The sequence below is a fragment of the Theobroma cacao genome, chromosome 3 (assembly GCF_000208745.1).
Source record: "Theobroma cacao cultivar B97-61/B2 chromosome 3, Criollo_cocoa_genome_V2, whole genome shotgun sequence".
Classification (NCBI taxonomy): Eukaryota; Viridiplantae; Streptophyta; class Magnoliopsida; order Malvales; family Malvaceae; genus Theobroma; species Theobroma cacao.
The window spans coordinates 32,084,055-32,108,180 of NC_030852.1; the positions used below are offsets into that span (position 1 = coordinate 32,084,055).

At 36.5% G+C, this 24,126-nt stretch overlaps 5 protein-coding genes and 2 pseudogenes across 5 annotated transcripts; 6 read left to right on the forward strand and 1 right to left on the reverse strand.

Moving 5' to 3' along the window:
- LOC18606157 lies at positions 191-3,314 on the forward strand (annotated as a pseudogene).
- Positions 3,524-5,960, reverse strand: LOC18606158. The gene is made up of 3 exons (XM_007039618.2): positions 5,452-5,960; positions 4,087-4,224; positions 3,524-3,969 (listed from the first exon to the last, which is right to left on the reverse strand). The coding sequence occupies exons 1-3, from the start codon at positions 5,822-5,824 to the stop codon at positions 3,725-3,727; spliced, it is 756 nt and encodes a 251-aa protein (XP_007039680.2). The 5' UTR covers positions 5,825-5,960; the 3' UTR covers positions 3,524-3,724.
- On the forward strand, positions 7,626-9,900 carry LOC18606161 (ankyrin repeat-containing protein At2g01680). Its single transcript, XM_007039621.2, has 2 exons — positions 7,626-8,698; positions 8,922-9,900. The coding sequence occupies exons 1-2, from the start codon at positions 8,123-8,125 to the stop codon at positions 9,705-9,707; spliced, it is 1,362 nt and encodes a 453-aa protein (XP_007039683.1). The 5' UTR covers positions 7,626-8,122; the 3' UTR covers positions 9,708-9,900.
- LOC18606162 lies at positions 10,316-11,775 on the forward strand. The gene is made up of 2 exons (XM_018117242.1): positions 10,316-11,139; positions 11,304-11,775. Exons 1-2 carry the CDS (start codon positions 10,993-10,995, stop codon positions 11,772-11,774), a joined length of 618 nt encoding a protein of 205 aa, XP_017972731.1. The 5' UTR covers positions 10,316-10,992; the 3' UTR covers position 11,775.
- Positions 13,959-16,135, forward strand: LOC18606163 (ankyrin repeat-containing protein At2g01680). Its single transcript, XM_018117219.1, has 2 exons — positions 13,959-14,715; positions 14,917-16,135. Exons 1-2 carry the CDS (start codon positions 14,113-14,115, stop codon positions 15,688-15,690), a joined length of 1,377 nt encoding a protein of 458 aa, XP_017972708.1. The 5' UTR covers positions 13,959-14,112; the 3' UTR covers positions 15,691-16,135.
- On the forward strand, positions 17,985-19,546 carry LOC18606164 (annotated as a pseudogene).
- On the forward strand, positions 21,632-23,629 carry LOC18606165 (ankyrin repeat-containing protein At3g12360). Its single transcript, XM_018117131.1, has 2 exons — positions 21,632-22,228; positions 22,805-23,629. Exons 1-2 carry the CDS (start codon positions 21,632-21,634, stop codon positions 23,627-23,629), a joined length of 1,422 nt encoding a protein of 473 aa, XP_017972620.1.

Genomic DNA, 24,126 nt, shown 5'->3' on the forward strand with positions numbered 1-24,126 from the left:
GTTTATTAGGTGCTGAATGCAAGAAAAAGTAATGCCTGATGCATTGCATTCTGATTGAACGTTTACCTTTCCCATTGCTTCTTTTTTAATAAACCTCCTTGGGTCGACAATGAATTTGTTGATTTTTAACCATCATAGGGTTTTTTTTATCCACCTTATTCTATGCGATAAATAATAATTTTGTCTTACTCCTTTTGACTGCCGGCATGTTTCATTTCTTACCCAGCAACACCAACGTAAGTAATTTAAGTAACTAGTCGTTTAAGAGTTTAGAGTTTAGACCCCGTAAACTGCCTCGCTCCTTCGTCCAGGCCAGGAGCCATGGAAGCGTAAGGGAACCCTGCAGCTCAAGCTTTCGTGCGGCCATTGAATTTGTTGTACTACTGTTCTAGAAAATCCACTCCAGCTATTATAAATGCATTTCTTGTTATTGTTTTCCGTGTGTTTCACTGTTCAATTCAATGAGTTTAGGCAGCCACTATCCGCAACTTTCAACATGCAGCAAGGATACTTGGGTTGGACTCTAATCTTTGAGAAGAGCCTGTTGATACCCTTTAGGGAAATCAAAGTAACTTTTGCTTTGCGTCGATCTAGGTTAAGTTCTTTCATTGTCTCTGATCTTTTCTTCTGCCCTTGTTCTTATTTTTTATGGAATTTGATCTTTCAGGTTGAACGCTCAGGTTCTAAAAGACGATAGTTCTCTTAAGACTTTTATAGTGGATTTAGAATCCAACATGGCAATGCTCGGGGACCCATGAAAGGCGGAGTTCGTCACCACCCTGAGGTGATCATATACATAGATATTCTCTTTTTCTTTCCCCCTGCCTCTCCACATTCATGGATTTCATCATTTGATGCCCTAATTGCAGATTCATGGGTTTCGTATTTCGGTTCATTGGACAAAAAAAATAAAAAAGATGCATGGTCAAGTTTTTGCTGGTTTTTTCCTTGGGGCATTGGACTTCATTTTGAATGAATTAAAATGGATTTATCAGTTTGAATTTATGCAATTTTAGGGTGATTCAATTAACTTTAGACAGATTATGAGGTTGTGTTCGAGGTTTTGTTTGTGAATTGCCCTACATTAGTTCAAAATTTGATTCACAGTTATGTGAAGATATACAAATTCAGTTCTGTTTGATGAAAAAGAAAAAAGCTTTATATTTTTCAAATGTTCATGTATGCCTTCTGTTTCATCGCTGGGGCGTTGACAGGGGAAGAACATATATCTCAAGTTTGACTTCGAAACACTCTTGTGGGGATTGGATAACATATATGTTGCATTAACTTTTGGCATAACAAGACTTAAAGGCAGGGATTTTCTCTGCTTTGAAAGTTCTTCCTCTTTGTAATTATTTCCTAATGAATTAAGCAGTATATACAACAATGATATGAGACAAGTTACAATTATTAACTAATTACATAGCTGCATAAATGGTATTTATAAGTTGCAATGTTCTTGCTTCTTTGGAAGTTTGAACATATGTAAGAATTGGCTGACGATGTCTTATTTTGTCGAATAAATTTCTACATTTTTTATCTGAAAAAGGAAGAAAACTAGTAGAACTTCACCTCTGAACATAAATGTAAACATTTGGTTTGATCACTAGTTTAGCCTCTAGTTGAAATCCATTTAAAATTGCCTTGCTACTTCTATAATGGAAAGTTTAGAGCATAATATTGGCTTTTATTTGGTTTTGAAGAGCATGATTTGAGTAGAGAATATAGTACATGATTGAATACAATGGTTTGTGCAGCTGAATTGAAGAAGCTAGATCTATGGATTTCTCATATTGACCTGTGTGAACAAACTTACAATGTTTTTTTTTTTTTTAAATTTTTTTGCATATATCTTTTATGCGTGGTTTGCAATTGAACTTTCTGAATCAGGCATTGCACCTGCACTGTTTCAGTAGTAAATACTGAAAGCAAGATTAGTGATGATAACATACTCCTGTCATTCATCACAGCTGCTGAAGATTATACTCCAATTGTTCTCAGTTTGTGCTGTTTATGAACACTTTTATTTTTTCTAGTTCTAGGTTGATCTAGATGAGGTGAATGCACTCTGGCTCAGCTAATGACATGGAAGAGAGATGTAGCAGATATTCCTTATGGCGGAGCAAACGGTGGACTTGGCTGCAATCCTAGAGAGTTGAGTGTAAGGGATTTCGAACGTCTTACACGTGTTTTCACCCAGAAAGACCCATGATCTTATTGGAATTCATAGAGATGTTCCTGCACCTGACATGGGAACTAATTCACAGGTATTCTGTTTCTTGTCTAATGAATTGCTTATCAGTTATCACCTTATATTTTTGACCACTTGTATTTTCTATTTAAGGCTACGAATGCTGTGTTTTTGTTATTTGTCCCCTAGATCTCCTGTGAGAGGACCATTTTTTGTCTCTGTAGCATGGCTCTCTCGTTTTCATGCAAGCCTCCAAAGGCTCTGCTTTTTGTAAGCTGGTCTCCTTCCTTGAGACTCATACAGCGATTAAATTCCTGCCTTCCAAAGAACAAGTTATCACCTTATATTCTGTTAGCAATCGTATTTCAATTTTACATACAGCTCTTGTACTCTCACATATTGGACAGACGATGGCATGGGTTCTGGATGAACAATAAGATTTTTTTTTTTCTATTTAAGTATCCAATTTGTGCACTTTCAATTTCTTTTAAAGGGAAAATGTTGCTGATGTGAAGGCAAAGTTTATCATAGAAGCCGGAAACCATCCAACTGATCCAGAAGCAGATGAAGTACTGTGGCAGCTGTGCCTTCCACTAAATTTTCAGGAAGTAATTTTCTATTTGGAACATAATTAATTACAAAATTTTTGTTTTGTGGTATTTCAGGAAAGGAGTGGTTACACTTCCTGGCATTTAGGCAAATTCTGATGGTGTGGCTGTTAGTTTCTTTGAATGGGTTCAGGTAACAACAACCAATTAACTTTCCCACCCAACTCTCTAGCATAATGGCTAGTTGTGCATTAATAACATGCTTTATTAGGCATCGCAGCTTAAACCTCTTTTTCCCTAGTCTAGCACAATAACATAGGTTCGTTAGGTATTAGGATTTATGTGGGAAGAAGAAAAGGTCAACTATGAGCTAAAGAGGTACATGAAGAGAGCTTTCCCTGACATTGAAGCAATGTCCCATACTCATAACTGCAACCCCAGAATAGGAGCCTTCAACCTAGGATTGAATAGGGTTTGCTCGTGCTATGCTTTTGAGGGGCTGGGAAGCATAATACCCGATCTTGTATTTGAATCTGCTGTCTTTGACAAAATATTTAGACTTTAATTTATACCTGGCTTTTGTCCAATCATCTGTTTTTCTTGATCATGGAATGCTGTCGGTTTGAACGAAAGTTAAAGCTTTAGATTGATGCATAAACTGACTGCTGAAGTTTTTGTTATTCAGGTCTTAGCAAACCTGCTTGGCAAAGAATTTAGCTAAGGAAAAGTAATTAAAAAGGGTAAAATATGAGGATAGAGCTGCATATCATTCAGATGTGAAAGCTTTAACTGAAATCTTCACAAACTTTAACATTTCATTAACGCTAAAATCATAATCACAATAGTTCAAGAACGCAACATAGCTAGGCACACAGAAACTATTCAAACTTCAAACCCTGCTTCCTCACAAACAGGGGGAAACTACAACTATAGCAGTGGTGAAAAAATACATGAACTGTTAAAGGACAAAAAACTGCAAATTCAACTAGTTATTCTCTGAACTGGTATCATCCTGCCAAGTTGCTTGCCATTGCTTGTCGTAAAAGGTTGTCTCTTCAATCAGCTTCTTGATGTTATCTAAATCCTCATTCTTCCTGATTAAAAGTACTCCCACAACAGCTACAAACAATAGAGTCTTGCAGAAGAAGTTGCTCATTTGATCAACCAGACCTACTCCAGTCAAGCTATCAACCAGATAAGCCATGAAGAAACCTATCATTGCTGCACGGCCTGCATAAAACTCATAATAATAAATTAAGATCAAACAAACCAGTAGCACTGCTACCTGATCCACAGTATCGAAAGATTGATCTTTATCAAGAAAGAGAATAATATAAATTTGCAAACCGTTAAGCAATTCAGCTTCAGGTAGATGAAACCTCTTCATCCATGCCCACCAAGGTATGGTGGAAGTGTCAAACACTACAGGGTCATCATTACTGGTTGTTTCTGGATTGTCCTGGAGCCATTTTCTCCTCTTGACCTCTGAGAATGATTATTCAAGGAAGTCTGTTAGAAATGAAGGAATCACAGAATCAACAGGAAATATTAGACTAGAAAGTCAAATATAACATATATATGCCTCAATTGATCCACCCTCTTTGAAATCAAACAAAAATATAATATGCAAACAAAAATTTTGGTTTTAAGTAAAAAGACAGGCCTACACCTGTTTTTTCCTTATACTCATAAGGCTAATATGAATTTAGTGAACAACAGGATTTTACACTGGAAAAGGGTTCTTCTTATTTCAATTCTGCAGAACAAAAGAATCCAGAGGTGGGACATACCAAAAGAATCATGTGGCAATTACACTTTCTTTAAGAGTTTGACACTCAACCCCCATCTTAAGGAGAATATACATAAGAATAACTCTATGGAAGGAAAGGAACACCTTGGCCTTGACTGTATCTAATCAGAAAAGGATTCCTGTTGCATCTTCAGGCCTAGCCAGTAACCCTCGTCCCTCCTTTCCTGTTGTTGGACTCTAAGTAGGGTTCTTTGATTAATATCCTTTCCTATTTATGTTATCAAAGAACAAGCCCACTCAGGGTTTTTAATGAAAACAAAGAGATATCGAAGTGAAACTTTTCATTCAATTCAGTTTCAAGGGGACAGTCAAGCTTGCACTGAAGCTCTTGTACCAACGAATACTCATAACAACTAACAAATACCCATGTCTAACCTTTCAGAACTTTAAATCAAGAATCAACCACTACATGCATCTGCGATCCAATCAATTATTTGGGACCTTCACTACCGTAATAGTAATTCTATTCTTTGTGCCACCACATTCCCATTTCACCTAAACAACCTAGTTGCAGCACACCCAAGATGGGCAACTGCCGCTCAGAGAGTAAGCTTTTCTTCAGCAACAATTTGAACTACCATTTTGTCCTTCTCCCTTATCAAAGAACAAGAAGAGAACAAAATGTTTTAAGTTTCGTAATGCATCTCAAAGTAGCTGCATTAACCCTTTACAAGCAACCAAGAAAACATCACAATTATAATAAAAAATTTGGATCTTAATCCATGCAAAAATTCAGGTTTCGCATGCAGAAAAGTGAAACAAGAAAATGCACAGAAATTGTCACTTTATTGTGAAGCAAAATCCAAGAATTGGTTACTTCGTCCATGAAAATGGAATTATTAAATTGTCAGGAAGCAACTAAATTTGAAATCACCAACTGAAAATTAAAAGAAAAATCTTGCCAGCATCAATAACAGCATCCCAGTCAGTGCTCCCGTTCTTCTGAAACAGTTTCAAGTCCCATGTTCCTCCAATCCACCTAGGATCCTCAAACTTGCTCAAAACGTCAATTCCTGGGCTCGTAGCCGCCCCGTTAGTCCCAGCAGACTCCGCCACAGCCTCTTCAAGTACAGGGTCTTTCTGCTTGGGTTTTGCGTCGTCAACAGCAGCAACTGAAGCTGAAACTCCCGCTCCATTGTCTGGTAAAGACTTGGGAGTGGAAAGGAAACGAATGGGTCTTCTGAGAGGGAGAAAAAAAGTTGATTTATGGGTGAAATGGGGTTTGACAGACAGGGATGTAGTAGAAGGAGAAAACAAGGCCATGGATATGGACATGGATTTGTTTTCTCAGTGTTGTTTTGTTTTTTGAGGTTTGGGTTTTTGGATGATGAGGAAGTGATGAGTTTTTTTCCCTTCAGTTCATGGCTGAGTTCAGTTTGTCCCTCGGTGGGTGGGGTGTTTGAGGTTGTCAGCTATCCTACTTTTTGACTTAAAAAATTAAATGAGGTTGGGCCGTTTGGGCTCACATCACAATCCACTTCTTACATGCAAAGATAACATCTTAGCCTTACATTTATTCCAACATTTACTCATTATTCATAAATAATCACTGCTCTTGGTTTTTAATTTGTTTTAGTAATTAAAGATTCAAGAGGGGTGGGGGGAGATCAAACTAAAAATGAATAGACAGGGCTCATCAAGATCGTATCATATATTTTTCCCTTTTTTGACATATATTAAACCCATTAAATTTAATTTGATTTCACATTCAAACTTTAATTGGGTCACCATCAACTTTCAAGATTTCCCCATTTCTTGTTTCATTTTTTTTGAAGGTGTAGTTAACCTGCTCCATTTGACCATATATAATCATTTTAATTGATTGAAACCAAATTAGACCAATAAATATATTGGACCGATCGACACGTATATTGACCCAAATTAAAATTATTTAAAAAATAATAATTTTTTATTTGGACATACAAAGTAAATTTAAATTTAGCTTGATATAGTGCAACTTCACATAGTAGATTTAAAGCATGCACTATGCTATAATTAGTAAAAAAAAATTGTCTTTAATTTGAATAATAGTGAATGATGAACTTGGAAACCATTTTTTATATTTTCATATACCAAAGTCACTTGTTTATAAAGATGAGAATAATTATAATTCTTGTAAATTTTTATGCTTCTTTATTGTTTCCCTCTATTATATCGATTCAAGTAGGTTTATGATGCCTTTGTTGGTATGGAAAAGGGCAGAACAAATAATTAAATAAATGATTAAAATATAGAAATAGAATTGAAAATGCAGTTTGGGCCTGCTATCCATAATGAGAAAATGGGCCAGTTACCCGCTCAGTCGACTAGCTCTTTCTGTTTTTTCTACGAACAATGACCTTAATTATCACCTTAAAATTTAATTAGGTCGGGGATCAATGTCCATGATTTTCTTTCAACGTGAGTCATGCACATGTGATTTTTTAAAACCAATAATTAAAATGATTAATGTGAATTTTTAATTAGTTGAAAGCAAAGAGTCATGATTTTGAAATGATCCTTTTGTTTAATGAGAAGAAGATTGATTTTGACCTTTGTTGAACAGTCCAAGACTGTGTATGATTAGATTAGATCCAACAACCATCAAAGAGGTATATGTGTAATTTTAAGTGGACAACTGGAAAAAGCTATAAGAATAATAAAAAAGAAGCAGCCAAGTTTGCTACATAAATTATAGTAATAGCCAATAGCTAAGACATGGTTTTTAGTGCTATGTTCTCTTCCTTGTTAAAACCAAATCCTGTTCAGACATGTATTATAGTTCAAAATAGAAGCTCTTCTGACAATTATTCATGTTTTGGTATTGATAAGTGCCATGGCATGACATCACTGTTCTTCTTCTTTTTCCATCCTGTTTAGTGATTGCATTGGTATGAAGCAATCCTGACATCAAATTGGTATTGCTGGGGGGTACCATGGTTTTCTTTCTTGAATTAATTACAGGCTAAAGTCTAGAGCAATCGTCAATTTTTCAACTCAATCAACCTGTTGCCGGTAGCTGTCAGCCAACGCCAATAAAAAATCTCTGCGTGATTACTAAAGTCAATCTGTTCCCTCTTGTTGACATTTCAATACAAGCACAAGAATTCTTGGCTTTGGTGAGGAGAAATACTTTTCATCATCGCAAGAAAGATTGTTTTTAACAGTAAGCAAAGAAGATGTTCTTTTGGCAGTTTCTGAACATGTTGGCGTTGCAGCTTGTGCCACGGAGCTCGTATTTGACTACAAATGTGAACATTTTTTATTCCAGTCCAAACGCACCCTGCCCAGTCATTGAGTCATTGACCACAAAGAAAAGAAGAGCTACGTCTCCATCCCTCACTTTCTATGGCATCCAAATATAAATGTTGGACATGTCAAAGGTTGCACGGTTCTTTCACGTTTTCTATACCTATTTGTTAACATCTTCAATTTGTCCACAAGGAGTACTTCTGCTCTGCCCTGTGAGTTCTCCTCGTACATAAAAGACCAGTCATTCTCCTACTCCTAGCTGCTAGCCTTGCAAATATATTTTTGTTTGCAAGATTGGCCTTATCATAAATTGTGCAAAAATCGCCGTTTGTGAGCTTAGAAATGGATAAGAGATTGAAGAAGGCTGCTGAGGATGGAGATGTCGACACGCTGTATGCCTTACTCGCTCAGGATCCATACCTTTTGGATCGAATTGATCAGATTCCAATTGTCGAGACTCCATTACATGTTGCTGCAAGCTTTGGGAGGACTCATTTTGCTTTGGAAATTGCTACCTTGAAGCCTTCGCTTGCACTGAAGCTGAACCATATTGGCCTTAGCCCCATGCATCTGGCTCTAGGAAACGGGTATATCCACACGGCAAGAGGGCTTATAACAGTTGACCCTGAGCTAATTCGGGTAAAAGGAAGGGAGAGGATTACTCCTTTGCATTATGTAGCTGAAACAGAACATGTCGATCTCTTGGCTGAATTTTTATGGGTTTGTCCAGGGTCCGTTGAGGATTTGACCGTTCGATGTGAGACTGCTGTTCATGTTGCTGTAAAAAATCACAAGTCTAGAGCTGTTAAAGTCCTGGTTGGTTGGCTTCAGCGGGTCAACAAGGAAGAGATTCTAAACTGGAAGGATGAGGATGGTAACACTGTCTTGCATATTGCAACCTCCACAAATCAACCAAAGGTCAGTGATTTACTAGTCATAGTAGATGCTATTTGGCATTGCATTTCATCTAGGAACATGCTAAACATTTATCAATAACTCAGACCATTATTAGCTCCAGATACAGACCTCCCCTGACTTATCACCTCACTTTGAAGAAGTCTTTGGATCATTCATGTTAGTTCGTCTAGAAAATTCAAAAATTTTAAATTTTTAATCAAACTACGTTTGCATCTTTATGAAGGTCATGAAGTCAATTATTAGACACGTGAATGTAAATGCAAAGAACCTCCAAGAGTTGACAGCTATGGACATCTGCCTTCTAGAAGAATTACAGCAGAATGAAGTTGGGGATATTCTTCGCCATGCCAAAGCTAAACGAGCTTCATCTCTCGCTAACTTTACTATAACCCTTGCGGATTACCTGAGTCAGGAACTATCGCTTCTTGAGAAAAGGGACAAGCACCTAGGACTCAAAGGCCAAAACCAAAGGAAATCCCGCAGCAACATCGGAAATGTAATACTTGTGGTGGCCATATTGATTGCAACAGCAACTTACCAATCTGGTCCCAGCCCTCCTGGTGGATATTGGCAAGATGACTACGATCCTCCAGCCAACAACACCAACAACCTCTCTGCCACCTACCTGGGGAAAGAAGGGCGACCACATCGAGCAGGAGACATGATCATGGACCCAGTGCATATCTTTTTCTTCTTCACTCTTAATAGTATAGCCTTTTATGCATCCGTTTCCACAATTCTTATAATCATAATGGGGCTCCCTTACTCAATCACGCTATATGTTTCTGCATGTTTTTTCTTGTTAGCTTACTCGACTTCCTTGGCTAACAACTACCCTTATACGCCACAGGAAAGTTTGACAAATAAAGTTGCAGGCATTATATATGTGCATGTAACTTACTTGTTCACAGGAATGATTATTTTGGTCACTTTGGTGGCTTTCCTTCGGCATAAGAGGCTGAAATGGAGGTTAGATTTTCTGAGAAGAAATCTGGGTGATGCTTTATAAAGATGATGTGAACAGAGCGCCCAATTTCGTTAATAGATTTTACCCCATGAGGCTGCAAGTGAAGTCAACAGGAAATTTGATTTTACCGCTATGATTAGAACCTTTCAATAATTTTGCGTTGACTCTATATAGTAGTAGTATATAAACAATTCAATAGTAACAATTTTAACATTTTATTTTTTTAAAGATTCAATATTTCTGGTTATCAAACAACACCCAGACAATTGCATGTGTGATATATTTAACTCTATATGTGTGCATGTAATAAGAATTCATTTTCTATTCCAAGCTGGCATTATTGCATAATGCTTTCCAAATTACAAAGACAACGACAATGATTTTGATATTTAAGTTCATAATTTTCTAATTATATATGTTTCTTACCCACATATATTATATACATAAATTAAATTATTGTTATATATAACATGAAAAATAATTGTAGGATCGTTACAAAGATTAATAACAAGTTTGAAAATTTATAAATGAACTTGGCATTTCAATTGTGTGTCTATGTGTATAGATATACATGTATATTGTGACTGTTTGTTTGAAAATTATTGGGAAAAATATACCAATACTGACCAAAGATGCACGTTAACGGCTACCATATCTTATTTGGTGGAACCGTCCTACTGAATGATTAGCATGGATCCCTTGCATTCATTGGTGCAGGTCATTATTTTATTAGTTTACTGAATTTCTATGAACAAAGGGAGAAGTTTACCTCTATATTTCCTGAAATATAAAAGTCAAATAAGTATATTTAAAGTCCTCTATATATGAAGAATTTGCACCAAAGTCTTCATTAATCTATGGAGAAAAGTCTGTATATATGGATGATCGCTTGATTGAGGCCTCTCAACAAGGAGATATAGATGTCTTGTATGAATTAATCCGGGTAGACGCCCATGTCTTAAGGCGCATCGATGAGATTATGTTTGTAGATACGCCTTTACACATTGCAGCTTCCTCTGGGCATGCCAGTTTCGTGATGGAGATGATGACCTTGATGCCATCATTTGCCCAGAAGCTAAATAAGTCTGGCCTTAGCCCCATGCACCTTGCTATGCTCAATGGGAATTTGGAGTTAGGACTCTCATTTCTAGAACTTGATTGTGATCTTGTTCGTGTCAAAGGAAGGGGAGGCTAAACTCCTTTGCATTTGGCTGTCAAGTACGGAAACATCGATCTCTTGGCTAGTTTTCTAGTAGCTTGCCCCAGGTCGATCGAAGATTTGAGTGTCCATGGTGAAACTGCTTTGCATATTGCTGTTAAATACAATATGTTGGAAGCTCTTGAAGGTCTGGTAGGATGGCTTCAAAGAGTCTGTCATGAAGATGCCTTAAAATGGAAGGTAAAGATCCCAAACAGGAAGGATGATCAAGGCAAAACGGTATTGGACATTGCAGCATCCCATAATCAACTCGAGGTAAATCTTCCTATGGTAGTAAATATTTACTTTGTGTATTATTAACCATGTAATTAATTGGGTTTGTCTAATTTGGATTGTTTTGAATTAATCTGACCTCATTTCTAGAGTTGGTTTAACTGGCTTGCCTTTGATGAATTGGCGCTGTTATACTCATGATGCAGTTCATTAAGTTGTTGTCTGAAATAAATGCCCAGAATTCTAAGGGCCGGCGTCTATCAGCTTCGAGCACAATCCAACATAGAGTCAAATTGTTTTTGAGAACGATAGTTAAGAAAATGCAATATTGCGGCAGAAACAGAGATCTTTCGAAGGCTTCATCACCTGCATCTCGTAAAACTCTCACAAATTACTTAAGGTCAAAGACATCATTTGATGAAAAGTTTGCGGTTTTCATTACTCGTCACAAGCTGAAGATCTCCGATAATGCACGCAGTGCGTTGCTAGTGGTTGTTGGGCTGCTTGTAGCAGCGACTTTCCCGGCCATATTCAGTCTCCCTGGTAGTGTTCGGCAGGGTGACAATGAGAACCCAAGTACTGTTGCTGTTACGAGCAGCACCGCTTCAGGGAGACCACCGCTTGCAGGGACGGTTGTCATGGACTGGACTCAGGGACGTTCCTTTATTTTTTGTTGAGTTTTAGGTTGATTAGAATTCTAGATCTTATTTGATTAGAATTTTTGTTTGTATACAATATTAAGTAATTGTATGGTTTTAAACTTCTTATTTCACATCAAATTATAATCACATTCTACTTTGAACTTTCATACTATAAAAGTGGATTTCTAAGCTTTAAAATTGCAAGTAGTGTTTTGAGAGCTCAAGAGAGAGAACATCTTATAACTCTATCTTTTGCTTTAGGTGGAGCTAGAGTGGTTTGGTTTGAGTGAATATTCTTGGGAGGTTATTAAGGAAGAGTGTGCAAGGGATCTTGGTTGTTTTGGAGAACCATAAAGGTTAATTTATTGTACTTTAAATTCTCAATAATAGAAGAACAGTTTCACTCCGTGATAAATCACGTAAATTCTTGTGTTTTTCTATTTACTTATTTTCTCTAAATTTTATCTTTGTTAATTCTTGGATAATTTTCACAATATTTTTCGATGTATAACAGCGGAGTCCTCCATGCTGCAATCTGTTTAACTGGTCTTCTCCTCCCAGATGGCTTTCTTGGGGCGATTTCGATGATCCTACTTCTCGTCTTGTTATCCTGCTACGATGTATGAATATTATATCACCAGATGATGGGGTCGTTAGAATGGTTGATTCCTTGCTTTTGACCTCGATGTACATGGCCGTGGTTTTCGTCCGGGCGATGCACGAGGGAGGAAAGCGAAACCTTAGGCGACTTTGCTACAGTACAGACTAGTGCCAACCAGAAACAAACATATCTGCATGATGTGAATGCTGTAAGAACTAAGAAATTTGAGAGGTATTTCTAGTGTATTGTAGTTGTTGAATGAGTCAGGTATGAGCCTATCCACTCTCGATTTCAAAGCCAAATGAAATACTATATAACTTCAACAACCCTGATCAATTTATCAAATCTTAAAGTATTGCGTTATATTAAATTATATTACATATAAAACGGTATTTGACATTGTAAATTATCATTTTTTTCATTACTTTACACAGAAACATGTAAAGTCATACCAATTTTCCATGACGGACATTGTAAATAAAGAATAACTGAGTTTTGAAAGTGAAATTAATAATGAGGGCTTCCTTGACCTCTCTTAAAGCTTTTGGACTATTTTTCGATATGGGGGTTGGTGAAAACTTCTTAATTTATTAAATTTATGCCAAGGTTTTCGTCAAACAATTGTTTGTATTAATTAACTGGAAAATTGATTTTCATGTTTGTTTATCACCTAAATTTCTGTTGAATAAGATCGCAAAGAGCTTGTAGCAAAGTTGAGGAAACTTCCCATTGTTGGCAAAGACCAAAGTATGCATGTAAATACATTTAAAATTTTGTTTCATTGATTTCAGTTAAACCTGACAATTCGTGTTTTCGTGTTGTAAACGTGTCAGATATGATTAGACACGAAATACGTTAAGACTAAACACGAACACGATACGTTTAATATTCGTGTCTTAAATTTAAAACACGTATATGTATACGTTTAATAAACGTGTAACACGACACGACATGATTAACACGTTTATTAAACGTGTCAATGTACGACACGACACGATTACTAATACGATTAACATGTTTATTACGATTAAACAAAAATATTTACAATTAAATATAATTTTATTATTTAAATTTAAAATCTATAATTATAAAACTAATTATAATAAAACAAAAATAATAATAACATCAAATATAATAAAATTTAATATAAATAACATATATAAAATTCATTATCATATAATATGATAAAATAAATCATTAACACCTAACCTTTAAATACTAATAATATCAAAATTCATTCATAGTTTTCAATCGTAATAATTATATTATTACCTTTATAAAATTAAAAAAACTTATTAAAATAATTTTTTAAAAATTATTTGTATAAGGTTAAAATAATCTTTAACTATTAATTTTTAATAGGTTAATAAACGTGTCACGTGTACACGTTTAAACACAATAACACGATTAAGTAAACGTGTTTTAAACGTATTTGTCGTGTCTGACATGTTAACATGTCAAACACGATTAAACACGAAACACGTTAAGATTAAATTCAAAACTTATTTAATCCGTGTCGTGTTAACGAGTCGTGTCCAAAATTGTCAGATTTTCAGCTACTTAATTAGCTCAACTATGACATGATCAATGGCTAGTTAGTCAAAATTCAGCAGCGGTATTGGTGGAAGATTTGAATTCAAATTACATTGCTTGCTTTCTTGTGAAAAAGGAACAGGAAGAAAGAGATTAAGAAAGGAAATAAAGATGTGTACTTAAAGACATGGTCCTCACTCTTCTTGTTCTAAACCTTGATGAGTCTCAAGTAATCCCAAAATGGGCGACCGATTAACTGCGGCTTCAAAAGCTGGTAATGTAACTGCTTTGTATGAATTAATCGAGGAGGATGCCGATGTTTTAAGGCGTGTTGAGGAGATAATGTTTGTGCATACGCCTCTGCACATAGCAGCTTCTGATGGGCAGACTTGTTTTGCAATGGAAATGATTAATTTGATGCCATCGTTTAGCCGTAAGTTGAACAAATCTGGGTTTAGCCCAATGCATCTTGCACTTTTGAATGGGCATTCCAAGTTGGTGCTCTTGTTTCTACGTGCAGATTGTGATCTCGTTCGTGTTAAAGGCAGAGGAGGCATGACCTCTTTGCATTATGCATGTACGGAGCATGGAAATGATGATGTCCTCGCAAATTTTCTTGTTACTTGTCCAAAATCTATTGAAGACTTGACAGCTCAAGGCGAGACTGCTTTGCATATGGCCGTTAAAAGCAACAATTTTGGTGCTCTTGAAGTTTTGGTCGGATGGCTCCGAAGAGTTTGCCATGAAGAGGCTTTCAAATGGGAAATAAACATTCCTAATTGGAAAGATGAGCACGGCCATACTATATTGGATATTGCAGTATCTAATAATATGCAACTTGAGGCAAGTTCTCTTTTGTATGTATTCTTTCCTCTCACCTTCAAGCAACCGTCCAAGAGATAAAACTAGTAAATCAATAAAGATAAATAATCAAGTGAAAGTAGAAAACCAAGATTTAAACTAATAATTAAAAACCAACCCTGTGCCTTAAGCCAGAGACTCAATATTTTCTCTGAGGAATTGGTGTTTTTGACTGATGTGCAGGTCCTTAAATTGTTAGCCGAGATAAATGCTAAAACATCTGATAGTCTGACAGTCTCAGACATCTTACGAAGGCGCCAATCCAACTTGGGAAGAAACAGAGTACTTAGAATTCAATGTGGTATTACTGATCCAGAGCAGAATGCTTCAACTCTTGCAAGTTATTTAAGGTCAAAATTATCTATTGATGAAAGGTTAGCAGTCTACATCACTCGTCATAAAATGAAAATCTCAGATGATGTGCGCAATATATTGCTGGTGGTGGCCGGGTTCATTATAGCATCAACCTTGCAAATTGTTCTCAATGACCCGGGTGGTTTTCAGAGGGATGTTGGGGACAGTGGCAACAACAATTCTGAAGGAACACCAGTACCATCACAGTCACGCCTTTCAGACAGGGCTGCAATGACAGTATTCTTGCTGTCCTCGTTGTACAACAATACCGCCTTTTGCATCGTGAATGGTGTAATTGGTCTTCTCCTTCCGGATGGCTTGTTCGGGATGATCCTGATTCGGCTACTGCCTGTCTCGATACTTTGCTATGTTCTGTGGATACAACGCAGCTTGCCAAACGGACTTGTCATATATAATTTGCTAGTTTTCCTTTTGGCCTACGTATTTGTATTCCTTGCTTTTGTTACTTATTCAAGGGGACAAAATAAACTTCGGCAACTTCAGAGCAATACAAATAACTTTGCTGGTTCATATAGAAAAAGAAAAACTGAAGCAGCTGAAGGTCAAGCCAATAGTGCTACTAGCGCTGACCCAGATCCATAAATGTAGATTCGGATGATTGTGCAACGTGGGACATGAATGGCTTTGCGATTAATCTCTTAGCTTGATGTGTCTCCAGTCATCTAAATAGGTTGTTGAAGAATGATTGAAATCTGGGTTTGATGCTAAGGAACAGTGGCGGGCTCATCAGATGTTTGAATGTTTGTTTAGTTAAACGGCAGTCTTTGAGTCGTTTTGGTGATTCTAAAAGTGACACTGTGTAACTAAACGATCAGCTTATGTGTTGTTTGTGCGTATAAGCTGAAACGCTTTATTGTTTGTCGTTTTTAGTAGTCTTCTTCAAGTGTCTGTTGTATTAGCTGTTGCTAGCTTTGATTCCTGCGTCTGTTTGTTAACTTTCAGTTCTTTTACCAAATCCGACTTTTGTGGGTTTAGTTAATCTGTTGTAACTAAGTATACAAGCTTAGAATAGAATGAGAAATTTGTGTTTTTTGAGCTGTTACTTCTTTCTCTCTCTCTCTCAGTTTCTTCTTCTTATTTTTCTCTTAAAAATTAACTTTCCCTGTTCTTGATTTTTCTGAGATTTTGCAAAATAGGTAAATATGTATCAAGGACTATATACATGTATCTTTTGTGCATTAAAAGTTTGACCTCAAGTCATAAAAATCAAATAAACTGCATTCAAATCTTGAAAAATACATGAACAATTCGTATAGTACATTTTAACCCTATCAATTCACTGAAAAATTGACCACTGAATTATAGTGCACTCTAGGTGTCTATCTGGGTTTATGCTGCCCAATCTATGTAAGAGCTCGGGGCCGTGTCTCAATAGGCAAAACAAGCATGCTAACAGGTAAAACAGTAGATAAAACAGCTTGTACCCAAATATCCATCTGGGACAAGGAGACCAACCATAAAGGTTGTAAGATCAAGGACTGTGCTGTTGCACAATGAGAATTGAACGTATATTCTTTGACGGTGGACTCAAGTTGATGGCTGTACTATTAATCACAATAGTTGGGTTTGCGTTTCCCGACGAATACTACCAGGGGTACTACACACAGCAGGGAAGGTGGCTGTATAATTAGCCCAGCGAGGCAGCGACCACTAGCAACGCAGTAAGCGAATCGTCGGTGAACTTTTTTTTTTTAGTCTTTTCGGGTCTTGCTGTGGTTGGGTTTGGCAGGCCTAGTGTTATTTCTCTCTAGGGCTCCTTTCCCCTCATACTTACGACTTTCAGCCCATCTTGGGCTACCTCCCTCTTTCGTTAGCCTCCGCAAGGGCTTCATGCTTCCAGCCCAGCCCCCAAAATTTGTCTCTGCGGTAACCTTTTGGGTTTATAATTGTTGCCTACTTGCTTATGTTAATGTTAAGTTTTCTATTTTAGTACTTATTTATATATTTGGTAATAATTGGGTTTTAATATGTTTCAATTTGTCATTATTTTTTATATTATTAATATTAGTATCATAAATTTTTTTTTCATAAACAAAACATGTTTACCCATAGTAATGCATGGGAAATTCCACGAGTTTATAAATGCAATTAGTAATGTAACAAGCACTAATACCAATATTTATTATCACATGCATTACAATATTCTTTATTTAATTTTAATAATAATTTTATATAAATATAAATATTTTAAAAGTATAAATAATTAAAAATTTAAAATATTAATCTATAAATTATTCAATAATATTATAAAATTAAGAAAAATATTTTTTAATGAAAGCCCTTCAATTCTAATTCATATTTACAAATTCAATAGATGTTATTATATTTTTAATGATAACTTAAAAATACATTAAATAAATATAGCCATTCTTGTCAATAACAAATTTTACTAACATTATATATATATATAATATTTTGGAGATAACATTAGCTGCTTCATTCTGAAATGAAAGTAAAATAGGTAGAGATAACTACTTTTATAAGCAGTACTTGTGGCTTAGAAGTTGCTCGGCATTCATTAAAATAATAATAAAAAAACCCTTCTATTAGTTGCTGATCCTTAAATGGCCCTCAATAAAAGCGGATTCGGAGAGAGAATGACTTGCCAAATGAAAAAGTGGAAATGACTTTTGTTTTTTTTTTTTGGCTTATGTGACGCTTGGTGACAGCATGTTTCACGCCAAGAGTTTTAAAATGATTTTTCCTGGAAAAAGTTCTAGTCAATAGATTAGGATAATACTAACAAATTCATAGTGTTGGGTCATGCGTGCTCACCTCCTTCAATGTCACCTGAGTCAGTAGTCGTTTGGGGATATTTACTTTTGTTGATCTCTTGACCGAACTCTGCTGACATTCTATGCATTGGCCTACAAGCAATGTATGAAATATCGCCACCTGCGCTGCCAATTCTCGTTATAAGAAGGTAAGCACACTAGTAGTTGTGGACGTCAACATTGCTAAAATAATCGCCAGCTTCATTCTTGTGAAAGTTCCCCTCATCATCACGCACTGCAGAATGGATGAGCAGTTGCTGATTGCCGCAGAGAATGGAGATGTTGATGCATTGTATACTAGACTTGCCGAGGATCCATATCTTCTGGACCGTATTGATCGGATACCGATAGTTGATACTCCTTTCAACGTGGCTGCCAGGGCAGGGAAGCCCCACTTTGCCATGGAAGTTGCAAACTTGAGGCCATCACTTGCTTGGAAACTAAACCACGTGGGACTTAGTCCTCTTCATCAAGTGCACATATATGGTGAGAGGACTAATCACTACTGACAGTCAGCTAATCCGTGTCAAAGCAAAGGGGATGATTACACCTGTACACTAGTTAGCCCAAACAGACGATGCTGATCTATTAGCTGAATTTTTATCTGCTTGTCCATCGTCTGTTGAGGACACCACAATTCACTGTGAGACTGCAGTGCATATCGCTGTGAAAAACTGCTCAATTAGAGCTTTCAAAGTCCTACTGGGATGGCTTCGACGAATCGACAAAGAAGACATTCTGAACTGGACGGATGAGGATGGTAACACTGCCCTGCATATTGCCACTTCTACTAATCTGACAGAGGTAAGCTTTATAGATGCTCATTTTTTGCTACAAATGATTTCAAAATATAATTATAGTTAACTGATAAAACTTTTATTTGATTGTGAAGGTCGTGAAGTTGTTGATTAAGAATGTCAAGAACTTCAATGGTTTGACCGCTATGGACATATTCCACCTTCAAGGAACATTGCAGAACATAGAGATTGGTAAGATTCTACGCCGTGCTAAAGCAAAAAAAGCATCTGATCTTCCCTCAAATGTGACTCTTGGAGATTACTTGAGCAGGGAATTAACTCTGATTGAAAAACGGGACAAATATTTTGGTATTAATTCCCAAAAAAGTCCTAGTGATGTCCGTAGTGTAGTTCTTGTAGTAGCTATACTGATTGCAACAGCCACCTACCAGGCTGGACTTAGCCCTCCTGGCGGGTACCGGCAAGATGACTACAATCCATCAGCAAACAATGGAAGCAACAACAGCAACACGAGCCTTGGGCAGGGGCAAAGACAGCACCGTGCGGGGCAGATAATCATGGGGCCTCGGAATCTGTTCTATTTTTTCACCCTCAACAGCTGTGCTTTTTATTTCTCTGTGTGGACAATTCTCGTTGTTATAATTGGGCTCCCATATTCCATAACTCTTTCTACATCTACATCTCTTCTCCTTTGTGCTTATTATTCTGCGCTGGATAGTACCTTTCCAACCCAGCAAAGCTCCACGGCTTTCATCGTTGCGAGGGCTTTATACGTATCTTTAATTTACATATCTGCAGCACTGGTATATTCAATTCCTTTGGCAGCGTATCGTAAATATGAAAAGCTTAAACGCCGGGTTGGATACAATAAGAGGAAGCAGGACACTTGCCGGTCCTGGAACATGAAGAAGAGGAAACTACATGTATTTGTTGTTTTGTTAGAGTTGATTTGAGTTTGGTATCAATTTAGGATTTTGTCCAAAAAAATAACATAGATACACTACTTATTTGGCTTGGAGTTGTACAGATGACAAGAGTTCGGATGGCAGATGCTGAGTCTCGTTCAGCTTTCATTGCTAGTTGCTCTCTCTCATGATGGTTAATCAATCATCGCAACTAGTCTGAACTCTGAAGTTTGTTCATTGGGTGGGAGCATATAGGAGATACCGCTCCACAAGTATGTGAGACCCATAATTTAACACCACCGTGTTCGATATGTAAGAAAATTGGAATATATTGAATGCTATTTTAACCATCTCAATATCAAACACTCAACACGCGCCTTAGTTCTGTAGAGTTCTGTCATTAATTCCTAATTTGCAAACAATTGAATTACTCAAGCACAAAATTATATGTTATTAAATTAACTTTGCAACAGGCAAAACAATTGGAAAGCGAGAACTACTGTTATTTCTAATTAAAATTACATGAAATATAATAATAATTTCTTCACGTCGTTGTGCGTATTAATATGCTGAAAAAATTAAAAGAAAATGATAATTTTGAATGTCAATTAAGCTGAATTTTTTTTAAAGTATCCAATATAATGCAGATGTAATATTTTGTGCACCTGTCTTGTTGTTAGTAGTTCTAGCACTATTTGTTTGCATTATAGGAAAGATGTCATAATTTTAAAGAGGAAATCATGAATTTCATATCAATTATATATTAAAGTGATACCGAACATATAAGGTTCACACTACTTTTAACTTATGACGCATATTTTGTAGGATTAAATTATGAGGTCAACTAGTTAAAATGAACAATACCAAGTAGAGTAAAACCGTGAATCTAATGAACCAAAACAAATAATATCTCACAGAAAAGGTTGGTATCCATTGTATTGAAAACTGAATTTTCTTAGGTATCATTTGTATATAAGCATTTGGACATAAGAAATTTTGTCGTCTTTCCCGCTAGGCTAGCCTTTTATTTTTAGTTTATTGCTAACGGGGCAGATGAGGAAACTAATTAGTAGTACATAAAACAAGATTCTTCCATGTACTCTTTATAGTTGGCAGGAAGAACCTCCGAGCAAACAAATATGAATGCTAACCTGGTGTGGTCAACGCTTGATGTTGGCAAGCATCAAGAAGATTCCACCAACCTATGTGCCCTTGACATATTTTCTACTTTGTTAATTACCATTAATTATCCCTCTTTTCAAATTTCTTTTTCACCCTTTTATTTTTAATTTCATTTCATATTCTCTCTCTTAATTAATCAATTAGTCAGCAATTATTAAATCACTTTTAAAACTATTATTTTAACCTATAATAAGATATTAGACCAGTTTCATAGTATTACATTTTTTTTAAATGTTGTAGGGTTGACTTTCAAAATTTTTAATTGAATCCAATAATGTTGTTTGTTACCATTGAATTAGTATATAATTGACGTTGAAGTGAGGCCTATGTAGATTAAAAAATGCATGTTAAGTGAAAAATAAAATAAAGTAATTATTCATTATTCTTGTAGGATAAGAGCTTGGTTTCTTGAGACCCGCCAGGAAAATGGCAACCCATCTATTATGAATATTTGTGATCAATGGAACACACATCAATACCACTATTACAAACACCAGTGCCAATGGAGGATCGCCATTAGAGGATGCACGGAAGAGCGTCATGGATGCCCGAGCATTCACGGTCTTCTCTACTTACAACGGCTTAGTCCTTTGCTCTGTGATCTGTAGTATTGGTCTTGAACCTTGCCAACAAGAGGCATTGACCGTACCAGGTTAGTATTCTCCAAGGTTCTTCTTGCCAGCTAGAAAGACAAGATGGAAGAATCTTTAATTTGACTATTATCCCAGTTTTTTATTGAGGTTTCTTTGTGTTAAACTACTAAGTAGTTTCCTCATCTGTCCCATTATGATCATTAGCAATTAACTAATAATGAAAGGGTAGCCTAGCGGGAAAGACAACAAAATTTCTTATGTCAAAAGGTTTATATATATCTGATGCTTAAGAAAATTCAATTAACAATAAAATGGATAATGTCTTGATTGAGGCCTCTGAAGAAGAAAAAATTAATACCTTGTATCAGTTATTCAAGAATGATGCAGGTTTCTTAAAGCGAATTGATAAAACAATGTTTGAAGATACTCCACTGCACTTAGCAGCTTCAGATGGCGAAACCTGTTTCGCAGTGGAGGTGATGAATTTGATGCCATCATTTGCCCGGAAACTAAACAAAGATGGGCTTAGCCCTATGCATCTTGCTTTGTTGAAGGGGCATTCTGAGTTGGTGCTGTTACTACTACGTGCTGATCGTGATCTTGTTCGTGTCAAAGGAAGAGGAGGCATGACCCCTTTGCATTATGCGACTCAAAATGGAATCATCGATCTCTTGGCTGATTTTCTTGCGGCTTGTCCAAAGTCTATTGAAGATATAACTGTTCAGGCAGAGACTGTATTGCATATTGCTGTTAAAAACAACATGTTAGAGGCCCTTGAAGTTTTGGTGGGATGGCTTAAGAGAGTCTGCCATGAAGATGCCTTCAGTTGGAGGACAGACATTCTGAATTGGAGGGACAAGCAAGGCGACACTGTATTGGACATTGCAGTATCTAATATGCAAATTGAGGCAAGTTCGTATGCTTCTATCAAGATGTTAATTTTCAAACTAACGTTAAAACATCAATTAATAAGAAGAAGACATACCACTGTCATGAAGACTTGTATGTTAGTATGATAATTTGGCACTCTGATCAAATAGTGGGAAGACTGTTGAGATAAAACTCGCTTGAGTCATGTTTGTTTTTTGAATTAAGTAATGGAAATTTATCATCTTTTGCTTTGTTGTACTGGTTATATAAACTAGAAGGTAGTCTGCTCATGTAGTGCTGCTTTGTTCATGTAGTGCATGTTGAACTTAATATATGTTTAACACTTGTCAGTTTAAGTACATGTGGTAGTCAAACATGTAAGATATAAATGTTGTATTCTCTCTTCAGTTAATGAAGAAGCTCGATATTTACAAAGCTTATCTGCTTCTTAACTTTGTTTTGTTCTTTGCATTACTATTCTTTAACTCTTAATGCTTTGAACATTAACTTGATATCATAGCAGAACAAAGAAATTGCGTTTTCTTTTTCATCTCCAACAACTTCTACTTTGATGAATTGGCGTAGTTTTGGCCATGGTTTATGCAAATATGCAGGCAATCCAGTTATTATATGAAATAAATGCCAGGAATTCTAAAGGGAAAACAGCTTTGGGCACCCTGCAACACCAAACCAAAATGGATACAAGAGTAGTACGTCAAATGCTGCGCAAGACTCGGGTTTCAAAACCTTCATCGCCTAAAAATACTAAAACTCTTGCAAACTACTTAAGGTCAAAGACAACATTTGATGAAAGGGTAGCGGTATACATCACACGTCAGAGAATGAAAATTGCAGAGGACCTGCGCAATGCATTGCTGGTGGTTGCTGGGGTGATCGTTGCAGCCACTTTCCATGCTGTATTTAGTCCCCCTGGAAGTTTTCGGCAGGAAAATGGCAACCCAACTATTATGATCGATGGAACTTACAGCCCTGTTACAGACGCCAGTGCCAGTGGAGAATCACCATCAAATGATGCAGGAAAGAGTGTCATGGATAACGGAGAATTCATTGTCTTCTCTACTTTCAACACCTTTATCCTTTGCACTGTAATCGGTATTCTTGGCCTTCTCCTCTCAGACGGCTTGATCGGGGTGAATATGATGTTGATGCTAATTTACTTGTTAGTCTGCTATGCTGTTTCGATATTTGTCATATCACCAAAGATGAATATTGCAGTTACTGATCTGGTATTGTTGTCCTTGTTCATCGTGTTTCTGTACACCGTTCTCCTAATTTATTCACGAGGAAAGCGGAAGCTTCAGCAACTTAACTACAATGCAAACAAGTGCCCTAAAGAAGCACTGGCAGATGAAGTTCAGGAGAGCGGTGCTAGGACTGCTAGTGACGAGTCAAGTGCGCAAAATATTACATCCGCATGATATTGGATGCTTTAAGGAGAATCCGGTTTCAGTGGCATTCAAAATTATCATTTTATTTTCATCAGATATCATCCCATTTTAATCAGAAAAAACAGTAATTATTTCTCGCTTTCCAATTGTATTTACCTGTTGCAAGGTCAATTTGATAAAATATAACTTTGTGCCTGAATAATTCAATTTTTTTTTCAAGTTAGGAATTTATGGCAGGACTCCAGAGAACTAAAGCGTGTGTACAGTGTTTGATGTTGCAATCATTGAGATAGTCAAACAACAGCATCCAATTCGTCCCAATTTTCGTACATATCCAACACGGTGGTATTAAATTATGGTTTTCGCATACTTGTGGAGTGGCATGTCCTACATGCTTTCACCCAATGAACAAACTTCAGAGATCAGACTGGTTGCAATGATTGATAAACCATCATGAGAGACGGAGAGAGAGAGCAAGTAGCAATGAAAGTTGGAAGGAGATCCGAACTGTTGCGAAATAGACAACT